At 38.4% G+C, this 23889-nt stretch overlaps 1 protein-coding gene across 5 annotated transcripts in view; it reads left to right on the plus strand.

The window, feature by feature from the left end:
• The window catches only part of CEP70 (centrosomal protein 70), a 58541-nt gene extending 34652 nt beyond the window's left edge, over positions 1–23889 (plus strand). For all 5 annotated transcript variants that reach the window (XM_037061196.1, XM_037061192.1, XM_037061193.1 and 2 more), the window contains 10 exons: positions 414–498; positions 588–676; positions 1804–1878; positions 10868–10973; positions 14070–14240; positions 18461–18607; positions 18782–18950; positions 19122–19236; positions 20180–20259; positions 23000–23889. In XM_037061196.1, coding sequence (XP_036917091.1) covers positions 414–498; positions 588–676; positions 1804–1878; positions 10868–10973; positions 14070–14240; positions 18461–18607; positions 18782–18950; positions 19122–19236; positions 20180–20259; positions 23000–23061 — 1099 coding nt within the window. In that variant the 3' untranslated portion in view covers positions 23062–23889. The remainder of the gene's footprint in view (positions 1–413; positions 499–587; positions 677–1803; positions 1879–10867; positions 10974–14069; positions 14241–18460; positions 18608–18781; positions 18951–19121; positions 19237–20179; positions 20260–22999) is intronic.

Below are 23889 nucleotides of genomic sequence, written 5' to 3' on the forward strand. Positions count from 1 at the left end.
GCCCTCACATGGGGATCTGGCCCTCAACCCAGGCATGTGCCCTAGAACCAGCAACCCTTTGGTTCGTAGGCTGACGCTCAATCCACTGAGCCACACCAGCCAGGGCCAACAAGTGTTTTTTTCCACTCATTCTTATGCCCCATACTCTTCTAGACAATGAGATACCATGGTGAACAAGACAAAGTTCTGGTTTGCGTGGCTCTTACATTTTAATTAAGGTGATAGTAAATAGATACATAACAATAGTACCTAATTCCTAATACCATTCTCTGTGAGAACAAGTAGGAAATACGGCTTAATTTTAAATTCATATTTATATTATCAAACCTTTATTGGATTGATTTTGTTAGCTAGATTTTTTCTTTGAAGATAGATTTCTTCGTAAGAAGTGTATTCATGTATTTTTTTCATAGGCAATATAGAGAAGATGAAAGTCAGTCAGAAGAAGACGACTGCAGAAGTCTTGATGCCTCACTCACTTATAAAGGCCTTCTCATGGTATGGGGCTATACAACTCATAAATACTTTTTATAAAGTAAAATAATCATCTAGGAAAGTTAACTCTTTTTCTATGAAATGTGTTGCAGTCCTTACAGAATCAACTGAAGGAGTCAAAAGCTAAGATTGATGTACTTTTAATTGAAAAGCTGAATCTCCAAAAAGATTTGGAAACCAGGTGAGAGAAACTGAAGTCATTTTTATGTAATCTTTGGAAAATAAACATGTTGGAATTTGGAATGTTTAAATTAGTCATTCTAGCCCTTTGCTGTAAAACTAATCTTGGGGAAACTCCTACACTTATAATCATTTTAGTCCAGTGCCTTTCGTTTGATGGGTAGAACAAGAACACGAAAGTAGGCAAGTGAAGTGAGAGAATAGGAGTCTACATTGAAAAGGTAAAACTGGGTAGGAACTCAGTAGATTCAGTCTTGTTACTAGCAGGTTTCCAAATTCCTTTAGAACATCTCGTCTCAACTTATGCCTGTGTTGTGGGAGGAGAAGAAAACTAAAAAGTTTAAATGCCATATGACAGACAAGTGTATGTATATACAGCATACTTACCACAAAAGGTTGAGACTCTACGTGTTGATAAGGAATGAGACTTTTCATTCAACAGATATTTGTTGGGCACCTATTGTGAGTTAAGACACTGTCCTAAGCTCTGGTGTAATATAATGACCAAAACAGATACCTCGTTCTCATAAAGCTTATACTTTAATGGAGAGAGGACTGATACCTACAGTATAAGCCACTTATGTAGTAAATTTTAACAGCTTGCCACATAATGATATATAAATTTATGATTGTATAGGCTGTAGTAAAAAATTTAAAACATGCATGGGACTCATGACCAGTGAATTTGGGATAGTATGTTTTCTAGGTTATGCAAAGGAGAGGAATGACATTAATGAGGGACATACATGGAGTTTTAAGTATATATATAATGTTTTAGTTAAAAGTAAGAGTTGAAACAAATCTTAATATTCAACTTTGATTTAGTAAAACTACTTATAAAACAAATAGTATTTGTTTTACTATTTTCTATTCTTGTCTGCAAATTTGAAATACTCACTATACTCACTATAAAAACAAGCAATAGGTTAATAACAATAAAAATGGGTAAAAAGTTTTGAACAGGGAATGCAGAGAAGAAGAAATGCAGTGGCCAATAAACACTTCAGTAGCAGTCATGAAATATTTTAAGACTTTTAACAAAATGATTGTGATAATTGTTCATTATTAAATATCTTTATAGCTTAATTCATTAAATTGAATGTATTCAACATGATTTATTTTCTGCAGGCCCACACAGCATGAATTAAGACTTTATAAACAACAGGTGAAGAAACTGGAGAAAGCCCTAAAGAAAAACATCAAGTAATTATATTTTACCAAAGTTACAAATTTATTAGGTTTTTGTATTTTGTTACCTGTTAGCTTACCTCACAGTGAGCTTGGCTTGAAATTGGCAGGCTGATGGAGGGAAATGATATTAACAGGGGGTGTTTCTGGTTCCACAGTTTAAAAACATTTCTATTGTGTTGGATTTAGCTATGTGTTAATTTTATTTATTTATTTATTTATTTATTTATTTTTATTTATTGTTGTTCAGTTACAGTTATCCCACCTTTTTCCCTATTCCTCTCCCCTGCCCTGTCTCCCCCACTCCCACAGTCAATCCCCCCCATTGTCTGTACCCATGAGTCCTCTATTCGTATTCCTTTGCTCTCCCCTTCTCTCCCATTATCCCCTTCGCCATGCCACTCTGGGCACTGTCAGTTCTTTATTTCTGGGTCTCTGGTTCTGTTTTGCTCATGTGTATGTTGATTAGGTTCTGCTGATAGGGGAGATCATATGGTAATTTGTCTTTCATCACCTGGCTTATGTCACTTAGCATAATGCTGTCCAGTTTGATTTAGTTATATGTTAATTTTAAGTAAGAACAAGAAAAAGTTATTTGTGTAATACAATGAAGGGCAAGATTTTAACTAGAAAATTATATTTGGAAGTCATGGAGGAATTTTAAGAAAATTGCTAAAATTAGAAATGACACCCCAAATTTTTGTTGGTAGAGCCATGACCTAAAGAATATATACCCTCATCATACTTTAAAATACCGAAATGAATGCAGCCAGCCATTCATATCCACCACTTGTATCTTTCTTGACTTTGGAAATACATACTCAGAGGAGGTTCAGAAAATTTGTCCTCCAGAAGTGACAGTATTTTCTAAAGATCTGTGTGCATTGTTTGGTTCAAGGAAATGGGACTTGAAGGGAGCATTGGGATGAAATATTTTGAAAACTGTATGAGGTATATAAGTGTTAGATGTATTAAATAAAATGTAGTAGCATAAGTTGATTCAGTTTTTAGTCATAGCTGTGTTTCCTTCTTTCTATGGCAACACGTGTATGGTGAAAGGCAACTTTTCTGGATATCCCAGAATCACATACTGAGTTAAAATAGTAGAGAAGAAAAACTTAAAAAGAGGAGAAGTGGAAAAGCTGCATTCATTCATTCAGTTAACATTTTTTTCCTTCTTACTATACTATTGCTTGACATTTGGGGTACCTATAATACCTCCTACTGTCTGCTGGGCATTTGGGGTACTCAAATGACCTAAATTCCAGTACCCAAAATTCCAGTGCTACACCAAATAGAAAAGGTCTCTGCCCTCGTGGAGATGACATGAAGGGAGATGGACAGTGAAAATAGACACATAAGACAGCTTTGGTAGAGAAGAACTTAAATGTAAAATAGCACAGGAGTTGCTGCTGTGAGTTGTTGGACAGGAGGTGGCGGTGACGTGATCAAAGGTGGCAGTAGTGGAGATGGTGAGTGTTTGGAATATTAGAGGTGGGACTTACAGGATTGGTGAAGGACCGAATATAGGCAGCTGAGGAGGAAAAATCAAGACTCCTAAGTTTTAGGCCTGAATAATTAGGTAATTGTTGGTGCATTAACCAAGATGGCAACATTGAGGTACAGGGAGATAAAAAATCAGAGGAGAAAGTATAGGAGAAAAAACTTTTCATCAGCCCTTTTAGGGTCTCTAGCTAGGCCTGAAAATTAAACTGACAAAGACAGATTAACATGAGAAAAGCACACAAATATATTGAACGTAGGTTTTATGTGACATAGGAGCCTCCGTAAGAAATGAAGACCTGAATAAGCAGTTAAGCCTGAGTGTGTTTTTACTAGGTTCGATGAAGAGAGGGAAGTTGTGGGAAAACATGATAGGACAAAAGAGTGTGCACTAAGGGTAGTGAACTGGAGGAAATTCCGATTCTCCTTGCTGTCTCTTTGTCCTCACAGATGAAGGCGATCCTTCCCTTCTGTTGCAGGGAGGGTACCTGTCACGCGAGGGTCTTACCATTTGCTTCAAGTAAGAAGCAGGGAGGTCAGAGAGTCTTTCCTGTACCTGCCATTTTTTAAACTCCTTCAGCTTAAAAAATTTCGTATGTTAAAGTGGCATATTTTTATTTTACTAATTATTTTTTATTATTCTCATTTATTCTATTACAGTTGCCCTAATTTCCCCCTTAGCCCTTCTCTGCCCAGCCCACCCTACACTCCCACATTCAGTCCCCACATCACCATTGTCTGTGTCCACGGTCAGTCATATGTGTTCTTTGACTAGTCCCTTCCCCTTCCTTCAAACATCCCTCCCTCCCCCTTCCCCTCTGGGTGCTGTCATTCTCTTCCATGTTTCCTTGTCTCTCGTTGTTTTGCTTGTTAGTTAATTTTGTTTATTAGATTCCTCTTAAAAACGAGATAACATGGTATTTGTCTTTCACCGACTGGCTTGTTTCACTTAGCACAATTTCCACTTCCAACTTGACTGCTCCAAAACATAGGACTTTCTTTCTTTCTTTCTTTTCTTTCTTTCTTTTCTTTCCCTCCCTCCCTCCCTCCCTTCTTCCCTTCCTTCCTTCCTTCCATATTCCACTGTGTAAATGTACCACAGTTTTTTAATCCATTCATCTACTGATGGGTACTTAGGCTGTTTCCAGCACTTGGCTATTGTAAATAGTGCTGCTACAAACATAGGGATGCATAAGTTCTTTGAATTAGTGTTTCTGGCTTAGGGTATATTCCCAGCAATGGAATTGCTGGGTCAAAAGGCAGTTGATTTTTTGAGGAAGTTCCATACTGTTTTCCACAGTGGCTCTGTCAGTCTGCCCAGCAACCTTTCAGTTCATAGGCTGGCACTCAATCCACTGAGCCAGGGAGTTTTAAAAGTGGCATATTTTTAATTGATTTTTCTAGAGAGGGAAAGGAAGGGGTGGAGAGAGAGAGAAACATTGATTTGTTGTTCCACTATTTATGCATTCATTGGTTGATTCTTGCATGTGCCCTGACTGGGGCTTAAACCCGGAACCTTAGTGTATTGGGATGACACTAACCAACTGAGCTACCCGACTAGGGCCAGACCGGCATATCTTGATCCCCTTTAAAGGGATCTTACTGATATCAAGGCAAGTATATGAGTGAAGACACACTCACACATTATTGCACTTTTATATACAGAGATAACACAGTCAGTGTTTATTATTTGCAGATTCCATATTTGTGAACTTGCCTACCTGCTAAGTTTTATTTTTAGTGCCCAGATTAATATTTGCTGCACTTTCATAATCATTCTTGGACATGGCCACCACATACATTTCCAGCTGCTGAACCAGATGAGGCACTTCCCTCTTGTTTCACCTCTCCCGCTGTCAACCCACATCCTTTTTGTTATCACAGTGCCACTTTCTCTTTTTTTTTCATTTTTGTACTTTATGTTGGTGATTTCTCCAAGATGGTCCCCAAGTCTAGTGTTGGAGTGTGCTGTTTACTGTCCCTACACACCAGAACCCTGTGAGGTGCCTTACAGAAGAGTGACATGTGTTAGGTAAACTTCATTTAGGCGTGAGTTACCGTGCTGTTAGCCATTTCTTTAAATGTTAACACGCATGAAACTAGACTGCATATTGGTCAGTTGAGGAACTATGACCAGATGCATGCAGGAACCTGACCCTGTATCTCCCCTAGGACCAGTGGTTTAGTCCTTGCTAATTAAGTGTTTATGCTAACCTTAAGAACATAACTACTACAAATAAGAATTTATTAAATATATTTTGTAATGTTCATTTAGGTCTAGTCTTTAGATTGATTTTATACTCTTAGCCTTTAAAATTATGATTCTGAACCAATCCCTGCTGTATTTTTATGCTGAATTTGAAGAAATTGTTTGTGTTTTTAGAAATTTAAATTTGGAATTTAAAAAAGTATTTGTTGATTTTTTTTTTTAGGTATGGAATTTTTGTAGTATCTAGATGTGGAAACAGAATTAGGAATGTTAAATAACTTGTCCATGTCACACAGGTGATATGTGAAAAAACTTTGAAAGAAGTCAGATTCATATCTAATCATTCTTTTTCCAAAGGTCACATTCTTAACCATGACACTAATAATCAGAACCAAACAAAATACTCAATGAAAAATTATTTTTTAAGGTAAAACATTTAAAATTTTTATTTTCTTAAGTGTCAGAGTTAGAATATTTTTCAAAGATCAGATGTTGGTGAAATAATTAAGAGTAAAATCTCCTGTCAACCAGTGAATACTTTTCCACATCTATAGGGAAAAAGAAACAGTTTCCTTACTGAATAAACATTCAACCAGACTGATAAGTATTATGAGCAATCTGCTGAAGAGATGACAGAGACAGAAAGAGATCTCACCCTAGTATACAGCCACACTGGTACTGTCCTTTACATACAGGTGAATTGTCTTTATCTAAAGGGGAAAAAAATTCTTGTATCCTTAGACTTAAGCATGAGGTTACAGTTGAGGACCAGGAGCCTGGGCTTAACCTCCACTGAGCCAGGGAGACAGGGCACAGTCCTCCCCGATGTCCTCGTTCAAAGAGATGTTTCCAAGGCTCTCAAGGCAGACTTTCTGAGGATAGAAAATTGGCAAGAGGCTTATGTAAATCTTTTTTCAAAAATCCTCACTCAAGTATATGTTTTTTATTGATTTTTAGAGAGAGGAAACGTTGATGTGAGAAACATCGATCCGTTACCTTCCATACACGTCCCAACCAGGGATCGAACCCACAAACTAGCTATGTGCCCTGGTCGGGAACCTTTTGGTGCACAGGACGACACTCAAACCAACTGAGCCACCTGGCCAGGGCTCATGCGAATCTTAAAAATTAGCATTTTTCTTGATTACAGTTATAGGTTTTCCAAAGGAAATGCTACTAGAAAAGGAGGGGGAAGTCTCTTTCCTTTTTAGAATCAGAGAAAATTCAGGGTTTTTTTAAGATTTGTAGTTACCTTTCAACTACCAACATTCAATATCAAATGAGACTATTAACACAGATTCCTCTTGTTTGAGTTAATATTGCAAACAGGTCAGTTATAAAATTCTGTTGTTTGCCCTGACTGGTGTGGCTCAGTGGATTGAATGCTGACCTGCGAACTGAAAGGTTGCCAGTTCGGGTCCCAGTGAGGGCACGTGCCTGGGTTGTGGGTCGGGTCCCCAGTTGGGGGTGTGCGAGAGGCAACCAATTGATGTATCTCTCGCACATCAGTGTTTCTCTCCCTCTCTCCCTTCCTTCCCCTCTCTCTAATATAAAAAAATACATAAAATCTCTTTAAAGAAATTCTGTTGCTAAGAAGTGATCAAAGAAGTAACCAAATAGGTTTGTTAGTGCAAGATAATGAAAGCACAATTCCATTTAATTTTTCAATGGTATTTTTTTTTTGCTAGGAGGAAACAAAATCAGAATCCCATCATCCTGGTGTTGAGATGATGGGCATTAAGGAGCTCAGTTAGGCCAACAAGCCAAATTGAAATGAACAGTCAAGGTTCATTCACTTACTGCAATAGTATAAGCAAGGAGCCAAAAAGAAAAAGGCCAGGTCCTCAGAGTTCCATTTTCCCCAGGAATTGGCACCAGGCAAAGATCAGTCAGTGACATGTAGAATAGATGGGAGGGAGCATCTCACTGCCTTAGGAGCCTGGCACAAAACACTTACTATTTCATGGGCCTAGGAGAAGGCCCAAGAGTGGAAAAATAGAGTCAGACTGGAGAAGAGTGTTTCAGTTAAGGCTTTCTCCCACCCCCACTGCCCTTAAGGAGAAGCAAAAACTGCCCCTTAAAAAGGCCTAAGAATGGAGGCACCTGGGAGTTCTGACATGCAGGTGAGCATGGCCAGCTGGGAACCTGGAGGGAGGGAAGAGGCTGGGGGGACAGAATCCTTAACAGCAACTCCCTCCAGAGGTTGTGATGCACAGGCTGTGCACCCGGTCTGGTATGGAGAGAAGCGGTTTAGCCTGTGAGGCTTTCCAGGCAAAGCCTGTGTAGTTGCCTTGGTTTGGGCCCCAAAGATGATAGACACACAGGGTTTGGGCCCGAAGCTGGATGCCCCTCCTAGAAAAACGTTTCCTTCGGAGTTGTAACTGCTTGATTGAAGGGAGCCACCCCTCTTTTCATCCTATTAATTTAAAAAAATTCTAGGGAAAAAGAAAAAAAATACAAATACATCTTAGGAATGTAGGGAGAAGGACTCAGGGAACATAAAACTTTGAGAGGCTCACATTGGTGGGTACATGTGTTTTGTATCATTGTGGCTAAATTAGCATGATTTTAAAACAAAACTGGCATTACACTTTTCAACTCGTTCCTCACCTTCAGAATGGTAGTCACATGAGACCATGGAAAGGCTTCAGCAGACACAAAAGCTCTAAATTGTCTCTACACAGAAACTTATCTTGTGGAGGTAACACAGCATATTTGAAGTTGAAAGGGAGGTTTTCTGGTTTTCCTGGACTCCAGAAAGAAATGTAAAGTATTCCTTAGCCATCTTAGGGGACTTTTATGGCCTTCAGACCTTGCTCACTGCCTTGGAAACTACAAAACATCCCTAGCATATTTCTGAGTACAGCCTGTTCTGCTACAACATTGGTTTCTCAAACAATGTTAATTTAAGAAAAAAAAAGATTTTCAAGTCTGACTGCTTGAAGGTCACACCACCGTCACGAATGACACAATAACTCTCTGGACCAGAAAGTTTATGATGTGCACAGAAACAGTGGTCACTGATGTCCTTCACCCTGGGAAGGCAACAGTACCTAAGACAAATTCCAGAAAAACGAGATATTATCTTTGTATTTGGATTCGGAGCCCATATTGGTGGTGGCAAGACAGCTGGCTTTGGCATTATTTATGATCCCTTGAATTACATAAAAATGAGCCCAAATATAGACTTAGCAGACATGGCCTGTATGAGAAGGATAAGACTTCAAGAAAGAAAACAGTGAAAGGAATGCAGGAACAGAATGCCGGAGGTCGGACCGTGAAGGCCAGTGTCGGTGCTGGCAAAGAGAGGGAAGACTCTTCAGTGCTTCATCTGTGGTGGTTGTGCAGATTTTTCATGAGAGGATGAATAAACTAAGAACTTTTTTAAAAGGCCAAAATGAGAAGCAACAGCACTTACTTAGGATCAAAAAGAATTGAAAACAGATTAAGACAGAAGCCCAAATAGTGTCCCAGTTACAGGGCAAAGGCAAGGGGTTTTTATGAGAAAAGGAAGAGAACATTTATGTGATTAGAAGTGCTAGTCTAAAAAATAAAAGGCCAGAGTGAGGGGCAGCCAGCACGTGTTTAAGACCCAAAGGGACATCTCCTCAGGAAGCACTGACTCTGGCAGGAACCCAAATAGCGTTCAGACTGGGGTTGATGGCAGTGGGTTTGTATTAGAAACGGAAGGGGAATAATTGAATAGAAGGTAGGAATTTCTCTTGGTGTTATTAGTAAAGGAAGGAATCTTATAGGTGCATGTAAGCTAAGATATTCTTTAGTTAGACATGGTAGTGCTAATGCTAAAGAACATCTTTAATTTTCAGTCCACAGTATCTCCGCTTTCCTGTTAGCTTTGCAAATAGTTGTGTGAAATACAGTTGTGTGAAATAGCTTTGCCCGGTCCAAAGGTTATTTTGCCCAGTTTAAACATTCCAGAGGTTCAAGGAGCAAGACTGCAAGGTTAACTAACATTTAAATTCAGATTTGTCCATTTACTTGTGCTCCCACTGGAGAGCATACTGGCTTTTCTGTGTCTCCTGTATTTTAGGTAATGTGCTTCTGGCACTGCCTTTCAGCAAAAGCCCTAAGTACAATATGTTAATGTGGTAAATAGGTGGGAAATCTAGTGGAAAATGGACTATGAGGTCTTTGTGTCTACTAGAGGAAAGAGGTTGATTTTTTACCTAGAGCTTATTCCATTCATTAATTTTTTTGGTCGTATTCTCACAAGGGAGCAGAGAAGAGCAACTGAGTGAAGATCAAGGTAGTACATGTGACTGGAGTAGATAATGGTGGGTCAGTAGTAGTAAGATGAGGTGAGAAAGGAGTCAGGAGAGTATTGGGTTAGGACTGATATCATGGAGAGATTCAAATGCTAACCCAAGGACATTAGATTTAATTCACAAAGCAGTGGGAAGCAAATGATTGTTTTTTAGCAGGCAAATGACATGGTGGCACATTGCTATTCTATTTTACACATAGCAGGTCAAGTTCGTTAGTGAGTCATGGAATCAGTTTGGTGGTCAAGTTTCTGTAGGAAACCAGTAGGCATGCTCAGAGTTACTAGTAAAATGGTTAGTTTGAAGTGAGTCTAATAAGAGACCACTTTTTTCAAAGATTTGGTGGGTTGTAGAAGGAATGTCTGCTACAGCCCGACTTTCAGAGATATTTGAAGAAGGGCGCAACGGTTAGTTACTGGGTGGATACGCATGCATAATTAGGTTTCTGGGCAGAGCCTCTCCCCTAGCTTTCCAGTATTTACCTGGAAAGTCCAGTATTCTCTTGGGTTTTCATGCCCCCTTGACTGGGCCAGGCATCACTATTTGTTTTTGGAATGTGGGGAAGGAAGGACCATTCCAAATGGTCCTTGCTCTAGCTCTTGCTGCTGCAGTGCCCAAACCCGTTGCCCTGCCCATTGCCTCTTGCTTCCCGTACCTGTATCTTCCTAGCTTGGATCCCTAGGAAGTAGCTTTCATCCTTCACTGCAGTTCTTTCCTGTTCTATTTTTTTTTTTGCAAGTGTTGGGAGTGGTTAGAACTTTCTTCTTCATTGTGAACCTTTTGTTTTCAGTAATTCCTTCTAATTTGTGGTCTGTTGAAAGGATCTTCTTGTTTTCTAGTGAGAGTATGGCTTAAAATTTGTAAAAATGCACATACGCATGCATGTGCACAGACATATATAAAATGACAGAAAGCTTTGGGGAGGGTAGCTGGATCACTGGCTCAGTTTGTTATCTTAATGCAGTGTCTAGGAAAGCATTTTGTATTATCTTGATTTTTCCCCCTTTAGATTACAGGATCTTATCAGTCAAAACAAGGCTGAGGACACAGAGAAAAAAGATGAACCCAGCAAAGATAACCCGCAGCAGGCCCTAATTGACCAGAGATACTTTCAGGTATTGAATGGCTGGCAAAGAGACTGGTGTTTGTAGTCAACTTTGGTTTCAGTCGCAGTGTAACATTATCAGTTGGTAAGGAGTACTTGCATCTGTATTTGTGTGTACTTGCCCTGTCTTGTCTTGCCATGGAGTACCTATTTGGCCAAAAACATTGTAGCTACCTTGACTTAGAATTTGTCTTAGCCCTTAAGAGACTTTAGCCTTGTTCAAAGTAGGGTAGTAAGAAGCTGGTAAGATTTTGGAAAGATTTTATCTTTTTCCCTACTTTCCTCCCTTAAGCCATTTCCCTTTTCATCGTTTTTGTTGTTGTTCTGGTTATTATTATTATTCTATAACTAACTCTGTTTTCTAAAGTCCTTGTATGGTTTCGTTTTTTATTGAGATATTTAGTTCATTTGAAATTTAACTTTCTATATGTTGTGATGCAGAGATCTCACCTTACTGATTTTATAGAATAGATAGATGTGCCTTTTTTGAGTACATGTGCTGAGTACATGTGCAATTTAACCTGGTCATTTGTTGACTGAACTGGGCCCACATATTTATGTTATTGGACCCACACAGGGTTTTTAAAAAACTTTGAATTTATTAATGGTATTTTTCTAAATTAAGAGATTTTATTTGCTAAGTCTTTGTAGCTTCTCTTGCAAAGAGAATCTGGCAAGAAAATCCGGTGCAGCCATTATCAGAGCAGAATTATTCCTTTCCTCGTCACATCGGGGCATGTGCCCTTCAGTGGGCCATGGGTCCCACCCATCCTTGCTTCACTCATTTATGTTCTTACCTGGCTTCTCTAGGCATCTGAGTTTGCAGTTTCCAACAGACCATTGAAATGAAACTCTTAGTGTATACCATATTCCTTTGCATGCACAGATTTGTTTCTAGACTCTAGTCTGTTTCATTTCTATGCTATTTTCACATTCTTTTAATCATTGTAGTTTTGATACAAAACTTTTAGGTTAAGTGTCTTGTCATTCTTCTTTTACAATTTCTCCTTTGCTATATGTTAGCACATTTATTCTTCTGGATAAACAGTTTGTGTGTGCAGTTATTTCTTCCCCACCAAGAAATGTGGGGAAGAAACGTAGGGACTTGGCCATGTGTTATTCACTCTCTGGGCAGTGCATGTTCCAGCTGACTTCTTAGGAGTGCCTTTCCTTCCCCTGTTCAAGTGATACTCCCCTGGGGTTCTTTAGCTATGGTTAGTTTTATTCCACGAAAGGAAAGGTTAATGCCCCTTCACAGTGTTCATTTTGCCACAGGGTGTATTTTACCCTGCTACAATGTAGAAGGGCAGGCTTCTGTTGTTTCTGCCTCTTCTCCTTGTTCCATTCTACCTTTATTTTTGCATATGTGTCAGTTATTTTTTTCTGTGGAACAAACCCTCCTAAAACTTAGTTCAGCCCTTTAATATATTGTGCTTGGACAGCTGGGCCATTCTCTTGATCTTGGCTGGGTTCCCTCATGCATCTGCTGCCAGATACAAGTAGGTTTAGTGGCTCTGCCTCTGGAATTTAGGTGGGTAATTGACACAGGGTTTTGGAGATGACTGAGCCACTAGTCTTTTACCATCTACCATCTACCCTGGGCTTGCCCGTGTGGCAGTAGAGTTCAAAGAGAGCAGAAATAATCAAAGTGCCTTGAGCCTTAGGCTCTGAGCTGGCACACCATTAATTCCTTTACTGTCGGCCAATGCAAGGCCCAAGACCAGATTCAAGGAGCAGAAAATAGACTCCATTTCTTGATGGGAGAACCTGCAGTGGCACATTGTAAAGTGGGAAAAATACAAGGAAGAGAAAAAATTGCAATAATTTTTGCAAGCCATCTATCATAAAGTTTGGATACATATGCTAGACATACATGTAATTTCCCTTGGTTCATCACCTCGGTCATGGAATAGGATTGTCCTGTGAACTTCTGAAGCACAGCTAGCATCAGCTCCCTGGTCTCTTGAAGGGGCTCTATTGCCCTTCTTACTTATTGTCTGAGGCTGGGGGTGAAGGACTGTGTTCTTGCTCTCAGTGATAATTTAGTGGAGGGAAAATTTTTCCATTAAAATGGTAGTCATAGAGTTTAACTATACTACAAGCGAAATAGTGAAATGCACTAAAATAGCAAACAAAACTGCTTGTAAATAGTCATCAAAAGTCAAATTCTCAGGAGACTTGTAGCTTTTATGGGGAGAAAAGAAAAATAGCACAGCATTTTTCATTTACTAGTTTTATACATTACTTTAAAACACTCTTGTCTTGGTGAATCCTGTCCAATGAATCAGACATTTTCTTAAATGGGCTGGTCATGCTCCAGGATCACTGATCACCCCTTAGCAAGACCTGCATGATGTTTCCAGGATTTCTCTTCAGAATGTGTTGAATTTTATAACTCATTGTCTTTACTCTCAACTTCAGCTGAAGCTGTGAAACAACAGGAAGTGCCCCATTTAACATCCTAATTGGCCTAAATATGAAGAGATAGAAATAGGGAAATGTGCCCTGGCTGGTGTGGCTCAGTGGACTGAGTGCAGGCCTGCAGACTGAAAGATTGCAGGTTTGATTCCCAGTCAGGGCACACACTTGGGTTGCAGGCCAGATCCCCACTTGGGGGTGTGCAAGAGGCAACCAACTGATGTATCTCTCTCGCACTTCGATATTTCTCTCCCTTTCTTTCTCTCTCCCTTTCTTTCTCTCTCCCTTTCTTTCTCTCTCCCTTCCCCTCTCTCTAAAAAATAAATAAATCTTTAAAAAAGAAAAAGAAATAGGAAAATGTGGGACTTGAGCTAAGGATGTCTGGATGATTATTCTTCTCTATGTGAATTATAATAGGTCACAACTACTTTCAAGTCTAAATCATTTAAAAAACATTTTAGTTTTTGTTGTGAAGTCTGTGGTTCTCATTAGAACTCATATATTTAATTATGGTGATGAAACTGTTGTACTTCCCAAACATTACAAGTGTTAGTCTCATTAAAGATCTTAATGCCTAAAATTGATTCTGAAAATGACATTGCATTGACATATACAGCCCTACTTTACCATATGTCGCTTTTATAGGACTATGGGAAATATTTCAACTAAAAACAGTCTTTTTTTTAAGGTGCTGAATAGCATCAATTCAATTATTCACAATCCAAGAGCTCCAGTAATAATTTATAAACAGAGTAAAGGAGGAGCCCAACATTTTAATAAAGATCTTGTTCAAGATTGTGGATTTGAGCATCTTGTTCCTGTAATAGAAATGTGGGCAGATCAACTGACTTCCCTAAAGGTAAGGGGTTGAGTATTCTTTATATGCTGTGAAAATCTATTAGAGTCTGTGAACTTTATTAATAGGACTAGGCTTAATTTGTTTTGTTTGTTTTTTAACTGTAAAGCTGAAAAGGCTTATTTAGCTTATCTACATGTGAATCTTGGTACTCACATGTTGTTTTAAGTATTACCCGTATGATGTCATTACTATTAGCTTTGCCTCCTGTAAAGTTCTACCAGACAAGACATTTCAGGCCCCCCACCGTGTTGCAAACCTGTAGTAGATCCACTCGCACTTGTAGGTCCTTCCCTGGCCCGCCTTCATGGCCCGCCTCTGGCCTTCCCATCCTACAGAGGGTCCTGGCCCTTATTCCCTTCAGATGTAATGTCTTACCCTTTCTTCCATTTTAACTGGGGATTTTTTTCCTCTTCATACTTCAAATTATTTTTTTCAAAGCTTATCTCCATGTCTGTTTATACTGTGGAGTAGATGGTGGTCAGACAGCAGCCAATACTGTTACCTATTCTGTCTATCCTTGAAAGATGAAAATTTCTTTGCTTTATAGAGTTACTGCATATTCCTTATTAATTAACTTAAGGTTTTTTCAGTTTTTGTTGAGTAGCTCACAGAAAGGTGAATTGGTAAAGTCAATAGTATTTAGTTTCTGTTTCCTTTAAATTTTAGATGTTTCAGTAACTAATACATATGTAGCACACCTCTGTTCATGAAGGGGTGATTTAATAATAGTATTCATCAATATAAGCTCTATTACATGAAGTTAAATGATGCAGGAGACACATGTAAGAATGTGTAAGCTCCATGAGTTTTGTCTTTGTTCTCTGACATATTCCAAGGAACCTCCTGATATATAAGGAATGCTCAATATTTGTCAGAAGAATAAAGCAGAATAACACATTTCAGGGCAACAAAATGGAGATGATAATGAATTTAAAGAAAAAATTTTTAAATGAAAACACACCTCTAACTGATGAAAGAATAAAGAATCTTCATATTCAGCCTAATTTCTACTTCCCATTTTAAATAGCGTTCGGCAAGAGCTATAAAATTTTTTTAACTGAGTGACAGTGTTGGATTAATATGCCCTATCTTATGGGCCTGAGTTCCTCCAGTTTTTATTTGGAAGAGGGTGAAATAGTGGTTAATTATGTAAATCATGGCATTTCCCCAATCATTGTTTGTCAGGGGTTCCTCCAGTAGGAGGGGGGGTGCTGACTCTACTTTTCTCCTCAGGGCAGATGGGCTAGAACGTGCCCCAGCCTTCTCAAGAACAGGGAAAGTCTAGAAGAGAAAGGAGACAAAGGGAAGAATCAAATAAATGGATAGTTATTGATTATTTACTATGTTCAAGGCATTGTGGGAGTTATCAGAAAAGGTAATACAAGATTCAGATTGATTGGAGAGACAAAGCATTCTAAAATACAGGAAATAAAATTTAACCATTCAAGATACAATGGGAAGAAATGAAAACAGGCCACAATGTGCCACATGAATGATGCAGATAACTTGTACTCCAAGTTCTGGGGGAGGAAGGGCCCCCAAGAAAAGCATTGTAGTGGTGGTGAGTTTTTGCTACTATATAGTTTGGGAAAAGACAAGGAGAGCATTATAATAAGAATATCCCGAGGACACCCAAGAGGAATTTAGTCACTCTGCCGCTGAAGTAACTCATGGGTTTTGGGCAGTGCTTCAGATATGTACCTTATACTGCAGAATCAGGGTCCAAATTGAGAGACTCTATGAAGTTCTTCGATGCCTCCTCATATGTAAGGTTTTCCATCCTGTAGCGGCCTGCAAGTCTGGGACAACTGTTTTCCCAGGTTAGTTTTCTTCTCAGGTTGATTTGGCATAAAAGAGAAGGATGGGAAAAGCATGAAGCTAGCTAGCTGTCTGCCTCCTTCCTTCCATCTTTCCTGCCCACCTTTCCAGCCTCCGTAGCTTTCCTAGCCCAGCCCACTGTGCTGTGCTGTGGCTTTCCTGCGCTCCGGTGCTCCGGGCCGGCCATCCAAAGTCAGGCAGGACCTTGACTGTGCTTCTGCACCCCCACAGCTGAGCAGTGTGGAGAGCCTAGGGACTCTCCTTTCGATTTCTTAGGGCCTACTTGATGGGCTGTGCTGCAACCCTTCTGCACTGCTAAGTACACCAGAATGTCATTTTTTCTTAATCTTGTTAATACTTTTCTTCTCAAGCAAAAACTTATATTTGGTGTGGTTTTACCATAGACCATTTGTTCATGATCACACCTTGCTGATGGAGCACTGGTTAATGAAAGTATTACACTGCAACTTGCTGGCTTTTCTCCAAGTTCTGGTGGCATTTGATATTTAAAACATTTATTTGACACTGAACATGTTGCCAAAATAGGTAATTACCTTCTTGTCAAATGAAGGCTTAAACATACCACATGTGAGATCTGAGCATTAATAAATTGGAAAGTAATCAATCACACTTTTAATTAAACTGTTTAATTAATTAATTAATTGGGGGACTAAAAGAAGCTGGAAAAAGAGTTTCTTATATACTTCTTCCTGTGTTCTGGAATTGCACTGCCTCACACAGTGACCACCCATCACAAGTAGCTTTGGTCACCTGAATGTGGCTGTTTTAACTGAATTCTGCTATAAGTATAAAACAAGATTTAAAAGACTTAGAATGAACCCTGGCTGGTGTAGCTCAGTGGATTGAGCACAGGCCTGCGAACCAGACGATCGTGGTTTGATTCCCAGTCAGGGCACATGCCTGGGTTGCAGGCCAGTTCCTGGCAGGGGCCACTTCCCAGCAGGGGATGCACGAGAAGCAACCATACATTGATGTTTCTCTTCCTCTCTCCTTCCCTTCCCCTCTAAAGATAAATAAATAATTTAAAAAAAAAAGACTTAGAATGGAAAAGTAATTAAAATAGTAAGTAATAAAAAATTTTATATATTCTTTAAATTTTTCATATATTGATGAAATATATTGTCAAAGTTAATATTACCTCCTTTTTACTTTTTTAAGTGCAGCTAGTAGATCATTTAAATTTAGTGGGACTCACATTATATCTCTTTTGGGCAGCACTGTTCTAAAGGGCCAGGTACTCTGCCGCGCACATACAGATGTTCAGGAAACAGGTACCGGTTCACCGGCCTCAGAGTTGTCGACTTGCAGCGGCATCGCCTCTTGTGCCCAGTTTAAACTTGATTAGGGCGACATGTCTGGGTCAGGAAAGCTACGCAGGCTGTCACGAAGATTAAGTAGAATTAATTTAGGAGCCCTTTGAAACTAAAACCTTCCAGGAGATAAATGTTATAATATAGATGAATCTGGGAAATGTTATCATAAGTGAAAGAGGCCAGTCACAACAGGCCACATATTGGATGATTCCATTTTACGTGAAATGCCTGCTATAGGCAAATCCATAGAAACGAAGTATTAGCACTTACCCAGGGGCCAGGGCCAGGGTCACTGGGGAGTGACTTCAAGGAGCTGCCGGCTTGTTTTCCTGTGGATGACCTGTTCTGGGATTAGGTAACAGAGATGGTTGCACATCGCTGTGAATCTATTAAAACGACTGATTTGTACACTAAAGAGGGTGAATTGTATGCTACGTGAATTACATCTTAGTAAGTGTTATAAAACATTTAAGGCCAAAATATAAAGAACAAGCTTATATTTTATCCATCAATAATTCAAGCAATTACTTAAATAACATATGCTAATATAACATATAATTACTTAAAACATCCAGATTCAAGATAATTAACATAGATTGTTTTTTTTAAAGATTTTATTTATTTATCTTTAGAGGGGAAGGGAAGGAGAGAGGGAGAAAAATATCAGTGTATGGTTGCTTCTCGTGCATCCCCTGCTGGGAACTGGCCCCTGCCGGGAACTGGCCTGCAACCCAGGCATGTGCCCTGACTGGGAATCGAACCTCGGTTGTTTGGTCCCTAGGCCCGTGCTCAATCCACTGAGCTACACCAGCCAGGGCTGGTAGAGATTGTTTTAATGTAAGGCCTATATTTTACCTGGAGAACACTAATTTAACAGACTTTTTCTAAACTGGTAATGGTATTTTAAAAAATACTGGAATTGATTAATGGATTTATTAAGCCTCAACATAAATCCTGACTTTTAAAGATATTGAAACATAATTAGCACTTATTATGCTAATTTTATTAGCAGTATTATGGAAACTATTCTTAAATCAATAATATTATGTCATTTCTTTTGTTATAAAGGATCTGTATAAGTCCTTGAAAATACTATCAGCAGAATTGGTGCCTTGGCATAATTTAAAGAAGCAGGATGAAAGTGAAGGCATCAGAGTTGAAGATCTGTTGTTCATAGTAGATACCATGTTGGAAGAGGTTGAAAATAAGGAAAAGGTAATGCTTAATACTTATATAAATGTTTACATTTTAATGTAATATTAACACTGATAACAATATGGATATTAATATTTGTTCTACTAGAATTCTATTTCTCTTTTAAAAGTTTTTAATTAAAGATTTGGGATTATTATAAGGTATTAAGTATCCTCCTTTCTCTTTTTTGGACAGGACAGCAATTTGCCAAACTTTCAAACTTTTCAAGCTATTGTTTCTCACTTCCAAAAATTATTTGATGTTCCTTCTTTAAATGGAGTCTACCCCCGAATGAATGAAGTTTATACCAGACTTGGAGAAATGAACAATGCTGTGAGAAACCTCCAAGAACTCTTAGAATTAGGTGATAACCCTTTTTCATTTTGGGTCCCCCTTTAGGAATTATTCCTAAATCAACAGAAAGTAGATAAAAAAATTTTAAGTAAAAAAATTGAGGATAAGTCAAACATAAAGTATTTGATTTAATGATTTGGGGAATTCACTTTTAAAATACCCTTTTATATCTGTTTTGCAGATAGTTCATCTTCCTTGTGTGTGCTAGTGAGCACAGTTGGAAAATTGTGTAGGCTGATTAATGAGGATGTGAATGAACAGGTTATGCAGGTATTGGGACCTGAAGACCTTCAGAGGTATTTATTTTAAATAGCTTACAAAATACCATCCAGAATGCTTGGAGTGATAAAATTAAAACTTTGACAACTTCAAAAGTTACTTACCTTTCCTGTTCATTTTTTAAGTAACTTAAATAGCATCTTTTAAATAACTTAAAAGTCACACCTTAGGGATGGAGGTAATGCCAAGTATTTTAAAGATAAAAGAAGATTGTAGGGCCTGTAAGTTTACATAAGGTGGTAAGTTTATGACATAATCCAGCATTGTTGCCGTAAGTCCATTCCCAGGGACATTATATATGGAGAAACTCCAACCTTGTTAGCAACTTCACGTGAGTTTAGAATATATAAGCAGGTTCTATTTTTAGTACACTACCATTTTTGATTAGAACATAAAATGTTAAGGATTTTTTTTAAACTAAGCATTTCTAATGTATAACTTTTCCTCCCCACCCCAACCTCTATACACAAAATTTATGAAACGGCAGGGAAACACGTTAGAACTATTCCATATGTTCTGCACGTTCTCTAGGAACCCTTACCTATCTGACACTTGAATTTTCTGATACTTGATGTTTTTAGGAGAAACATTTCTATCACCACTGGCTATTTTCCCTTCCCCACAGTTTTACTGACTACTGATACTTACTGTTTAATGGAATAGTGGATATAAAAGCCAGTTATCTTTAATATGTTATAAAAACATGGTCTCAAGGATCCTTGAGCTAAACAGAAAGTTTCCCATGTTAGGGAACCTTTATATAAATTTATACTGATACTAGATTTTTTTTTAGAAAAGTGATATTTGATGAACAAAGAGCTCAAAAGGGAGAATTGCTATAAATTATGATTAATTTATATTTAAATTAGCAGGAAAATTTCTGTTTTGAAAATGTTCTATATTCAATCAGCTGCAAGACATTTAAGTTGGAAATTCAATGTAAACTGCATTTTTTTAAAGCATTATCATCAAATTGGAAGAACATGAGGAATTTTTTCCAGCATTTCAGGCATTCACTAATGATCTACTTGAGATCTTAGGTAAGATTTTTGTTGATGGTGTTTAAATTTCAAGTTTTAAGGGGACAGTGGGTTGGAGGGAAGAATGTTCATTAGTTCCTAGATTTGTCGTTTTACTTAGAACATTTGGTAGAAAGTGTTGGGAAACCATTCATAGTTCTAGAAACACACTTGTAACGTGCAGTTAGAGATGGTTGGGATTAGTCTACTGAACAGAGAAGCATGTGTCCTTTAAGGAGCAAGGGGCTGCCTTTGTGCTGGGACCTGAAGAGAAATGGTGATTAGTCTGGCCAGGCCCTGACTCTGTCACTACATAATGAGAAATCTTGATAGAATTTATGGTCTTATAAGGTGTTTTCTCTCTTTCTCTTCCTCCTCCTTTTAAAAAATAGGACCTAGCTACTGTGTTGTTCAAATATACAAATTGTTTTTAGTCTGGAGATAGGAACTGAAGTTCTCTAGAAAGGAAGATTAATTTATAAATTTCTAGAAGGGAAGAGATACATTTAAATTCTTGGTCATATTGAGGGGAACTTGCTTGGGAATTATAGGCAAAATAGAGACCTATAAGACCTAAAGCTCTTATTTTATGTGATTATATATGGCTATAAAAATAATTTCTATTTTAAGAACACTTGTTAAAGTTTAAAGCGATTGATTCACTAGTTCTTTATTTTTATATGGCTCATTTGAAAGATTTGGGGTTTTTTGTTAGTTTTTTTAGCAATGGCTCTTTGACATTGGAAATCAAATTAGAAGGAAATGAGTTGGGAAAAGATAGGGGAATGAGTAAATTAAAATTTGATAAGATGATAAATAAATGAAAGAAGTGTCCAACTGGCATCTACAGCCTAGTAAACAAAAAGGACATTTTAGGGCCAGTTTTATATGAACTGGCAGCAGGGAGCTGTGCGTGAGTGTGCCTTAGGCTTGCTCATGTGTTTGCAAAGGAAAAATGTAATTTGAAAGTTAAACTTAGGATGAGACATGAAATTGTGGAAATGTGTTGCCTTGTGTCCTGAAGAACCTTGTCTCATAGAAGAACACGATATTACTTGCTTTTGGGTAGGAATTAACTTAAATAGTGAAGTTCTCATTCTTAGTAAACATTTTAATTGCTGTGCTGGTAACACTTATTTCAGAATCGTTCTGTAGAAACTTTCTCTCAAATGTTACCAGCATGGTGCGTGTAGGGCCATTCGCTTCAAGTCTCCCTGCCTGCAGATGAGCTCTGCATTTTAGTCACAGTTGAGATTATGGAGTTAAATGTTATAACACTGGGAAAGTTAAATCTGTTTTGGGAAACATGACTGTTTTTTTGTTACTGAGCATCATGGTGAGGATCCAGAACTAGAGCTGTGCACTGAACACCAGCTATGGAGAAGGCTTTTCTCTTTTATACAAGCTGAGGAAATTCTCACATCAGCCAGGATTCTGCTCTGTGAGGTTCATTTATAGTGTGGATTTCTCATTTAGTGAGAAAACAGGTGTGATTTCACAATGGGATCAGGGAATAGCCCGATCTTGTAACCTTATTATGATGTAATGTGTGAACCAAAGTCTCTGCTGTAGGCTTGCTTATGTTTTTTCCTTTCTTTTATTGATGCTTTATAATTAGATCCAGATAAGTATTCTGACTGAAATCAGGACTTTAAACATGGGTTATGTGTTTAGGCAAAAGGAAGAACAACCAAATCCAACTAAACATTGAGGGGGAGAGGTGGATTCCAAGGAAGCTTGTTTTTTATTCATTCATTCATTCATTCATTTTTAAAATTTTTATTGATTTGAGAGAGAGAGGCAGAGGGGAAGGGAAGGTGGGAGGGAGGCAGAGAGAGAGACAGAAAGATTGAGATTTGTTATTCCACTTATTTATGCATTCGTTGGTTGATTCTTGTATATGCCCTGACTGGGGATTGAACCCACGTCCTTGGTGCTTTGGGATGACACGCTAACCAATTGAGCTACCTGGCCAGGGTGCAAGGAAGCTTGTTTTATGTAAAGGAAATGAGTTTATGAACAGTGGCCTGGCAGAATAATCTAGAAAAAGTGGTGAGACTCTAGAGAACTTGTCCCTGGGGCTTACCTTAAGTAGGGCTGCAGTCCAGAATGTGAGAGAAAGGACCTTGCTTCCTCAGGAGCCAGGGCCTTTCAAACAGAGTTCTCACGGGCTGATTGGGAAAAGGTAGTCCTAGGAAGAAAAATCAGATTCAGAAAGAACCTGGCAGAGAAAAACCTGAACTGGTTTCTCTGGTGAGCTGGAGCAGGCAAAGCTCTATAATATGTTGCATCTGAGATTTGTACTTTGGGAAGCTTCACACCTTTTACTAGGTAGATATTAATGAGAAGTCTTTCCAACAGAATTAAGTATAGGACTGTGTTCATTACAAAGAAATCCTCAGAGGCACAGGAAAGAGAGCCTCTACCTGGGATTTTGCCATGTAGGGTCACCCACGTAACGATACAGATTTAAAGACGTAATAACATACTATAAATGTAGCCAGTAGGATTTGTTAATAAGAGCATACTGTTAATGACATATCAGTGTCTGAATGCTTATAGGCATGTGGTAGCTTTTACAAATAAGATGCCCTGTGAATTAGTGATACTCCTATCACACTACTGGAGAAAAGTTTCTTCTGCTTGAAAGCACAGTGCACCTTTGGTGTAAGGTTTGCCTCTGCATAGAGATTTTCACTTCATCTGATCCTATCACTAGATAAAGTTACTCTTTTATTATTCTTGTTCTATTTTATTACAGAAATTGATGACGTGGATGCCATTGTACCTGCAGTAAAGAAATTAAAAGTACTTTCATACTGAAAACAAATCATTTTTACTGTGTAAATTGCCTTCTTAACATTCTAAGCATTTTGTAGGATCTTACTTTTGACACAAGGGTTATAAAATGTGTTTACAGAATTCATCCCCTTCTTAGTGTTGGACCTCCCACTCGTAATTTTTATTAGCTTTGAGATTCTTATGTAGGAAACAGTTATTAAGTCAGATTAGTAAGTTAGCTTTAGATCTTTTAATTATAGTATTTCTTAAGCAGTTCTTAAGTGCTCAAAATTTAAGACTGTTTTAAAGTGTAATGAGTGAGTAAAGGAAAAACTCAAGGAGAGATTGAGAGTAATACAAAGGTCACATTTAAGTTTAGGGTTTAGTGCCTTTCTTGTTCTGGGAACAAGGATACCAGTGACTCTCTCAAGACCAGCCATTAGGAAGTCACTGCTTTCCTGGCAAGGAAGTGGCACATTCTATTAGGATAGCCTTCACGGCACCTGTCCTGTCAAAGCAGGAGGGGGAAGGAGGAAATGTGTTAGCGTAGGAAATGAATGACCAGGTAATGTAGATGAGTAGATCAAAGTCTCATTGAAAAGTGTCTTTGTTTGCAATCTTGATGTGATGTACTTTTTATAAGGGCATGAGATCTTTAAATAAAATTTCTGTGAACGATTTTCAAATACAAGTGTCCTCAGTGGCTTGTCTTACAAATATGAGTCATGTTCTCTTCCTAGGCTGAGCCTTCCTTGGGCAGTGGGTTCACCCTTGCTACCGTCTACTTATTCTCTATCCTCAATAGTCAAAGCTGATTTTCTTAAAGGACTGGCAGTGTTCTGCCTCACCTCTCTGAGTACAAGCCGCTCT

Source organism: Sturnira hondurensis, unplaced genomic scaffold (assembly GCF_014824575.4).
Source record: "Sturnira hondurensis isolate 20B ecotype Veracruz unplaced genomic scaffold, ASM1482457v3 Scaffold0013299, whole genome shotgun sequence".
Classification (NCBI taxonomy): domain Eukaryota; kingdom Metazoa; phylum Chordata; class Mammalia; order Chiroptera; family Phyllostomidae; genus Sturnira; species Sturnira hondurensis.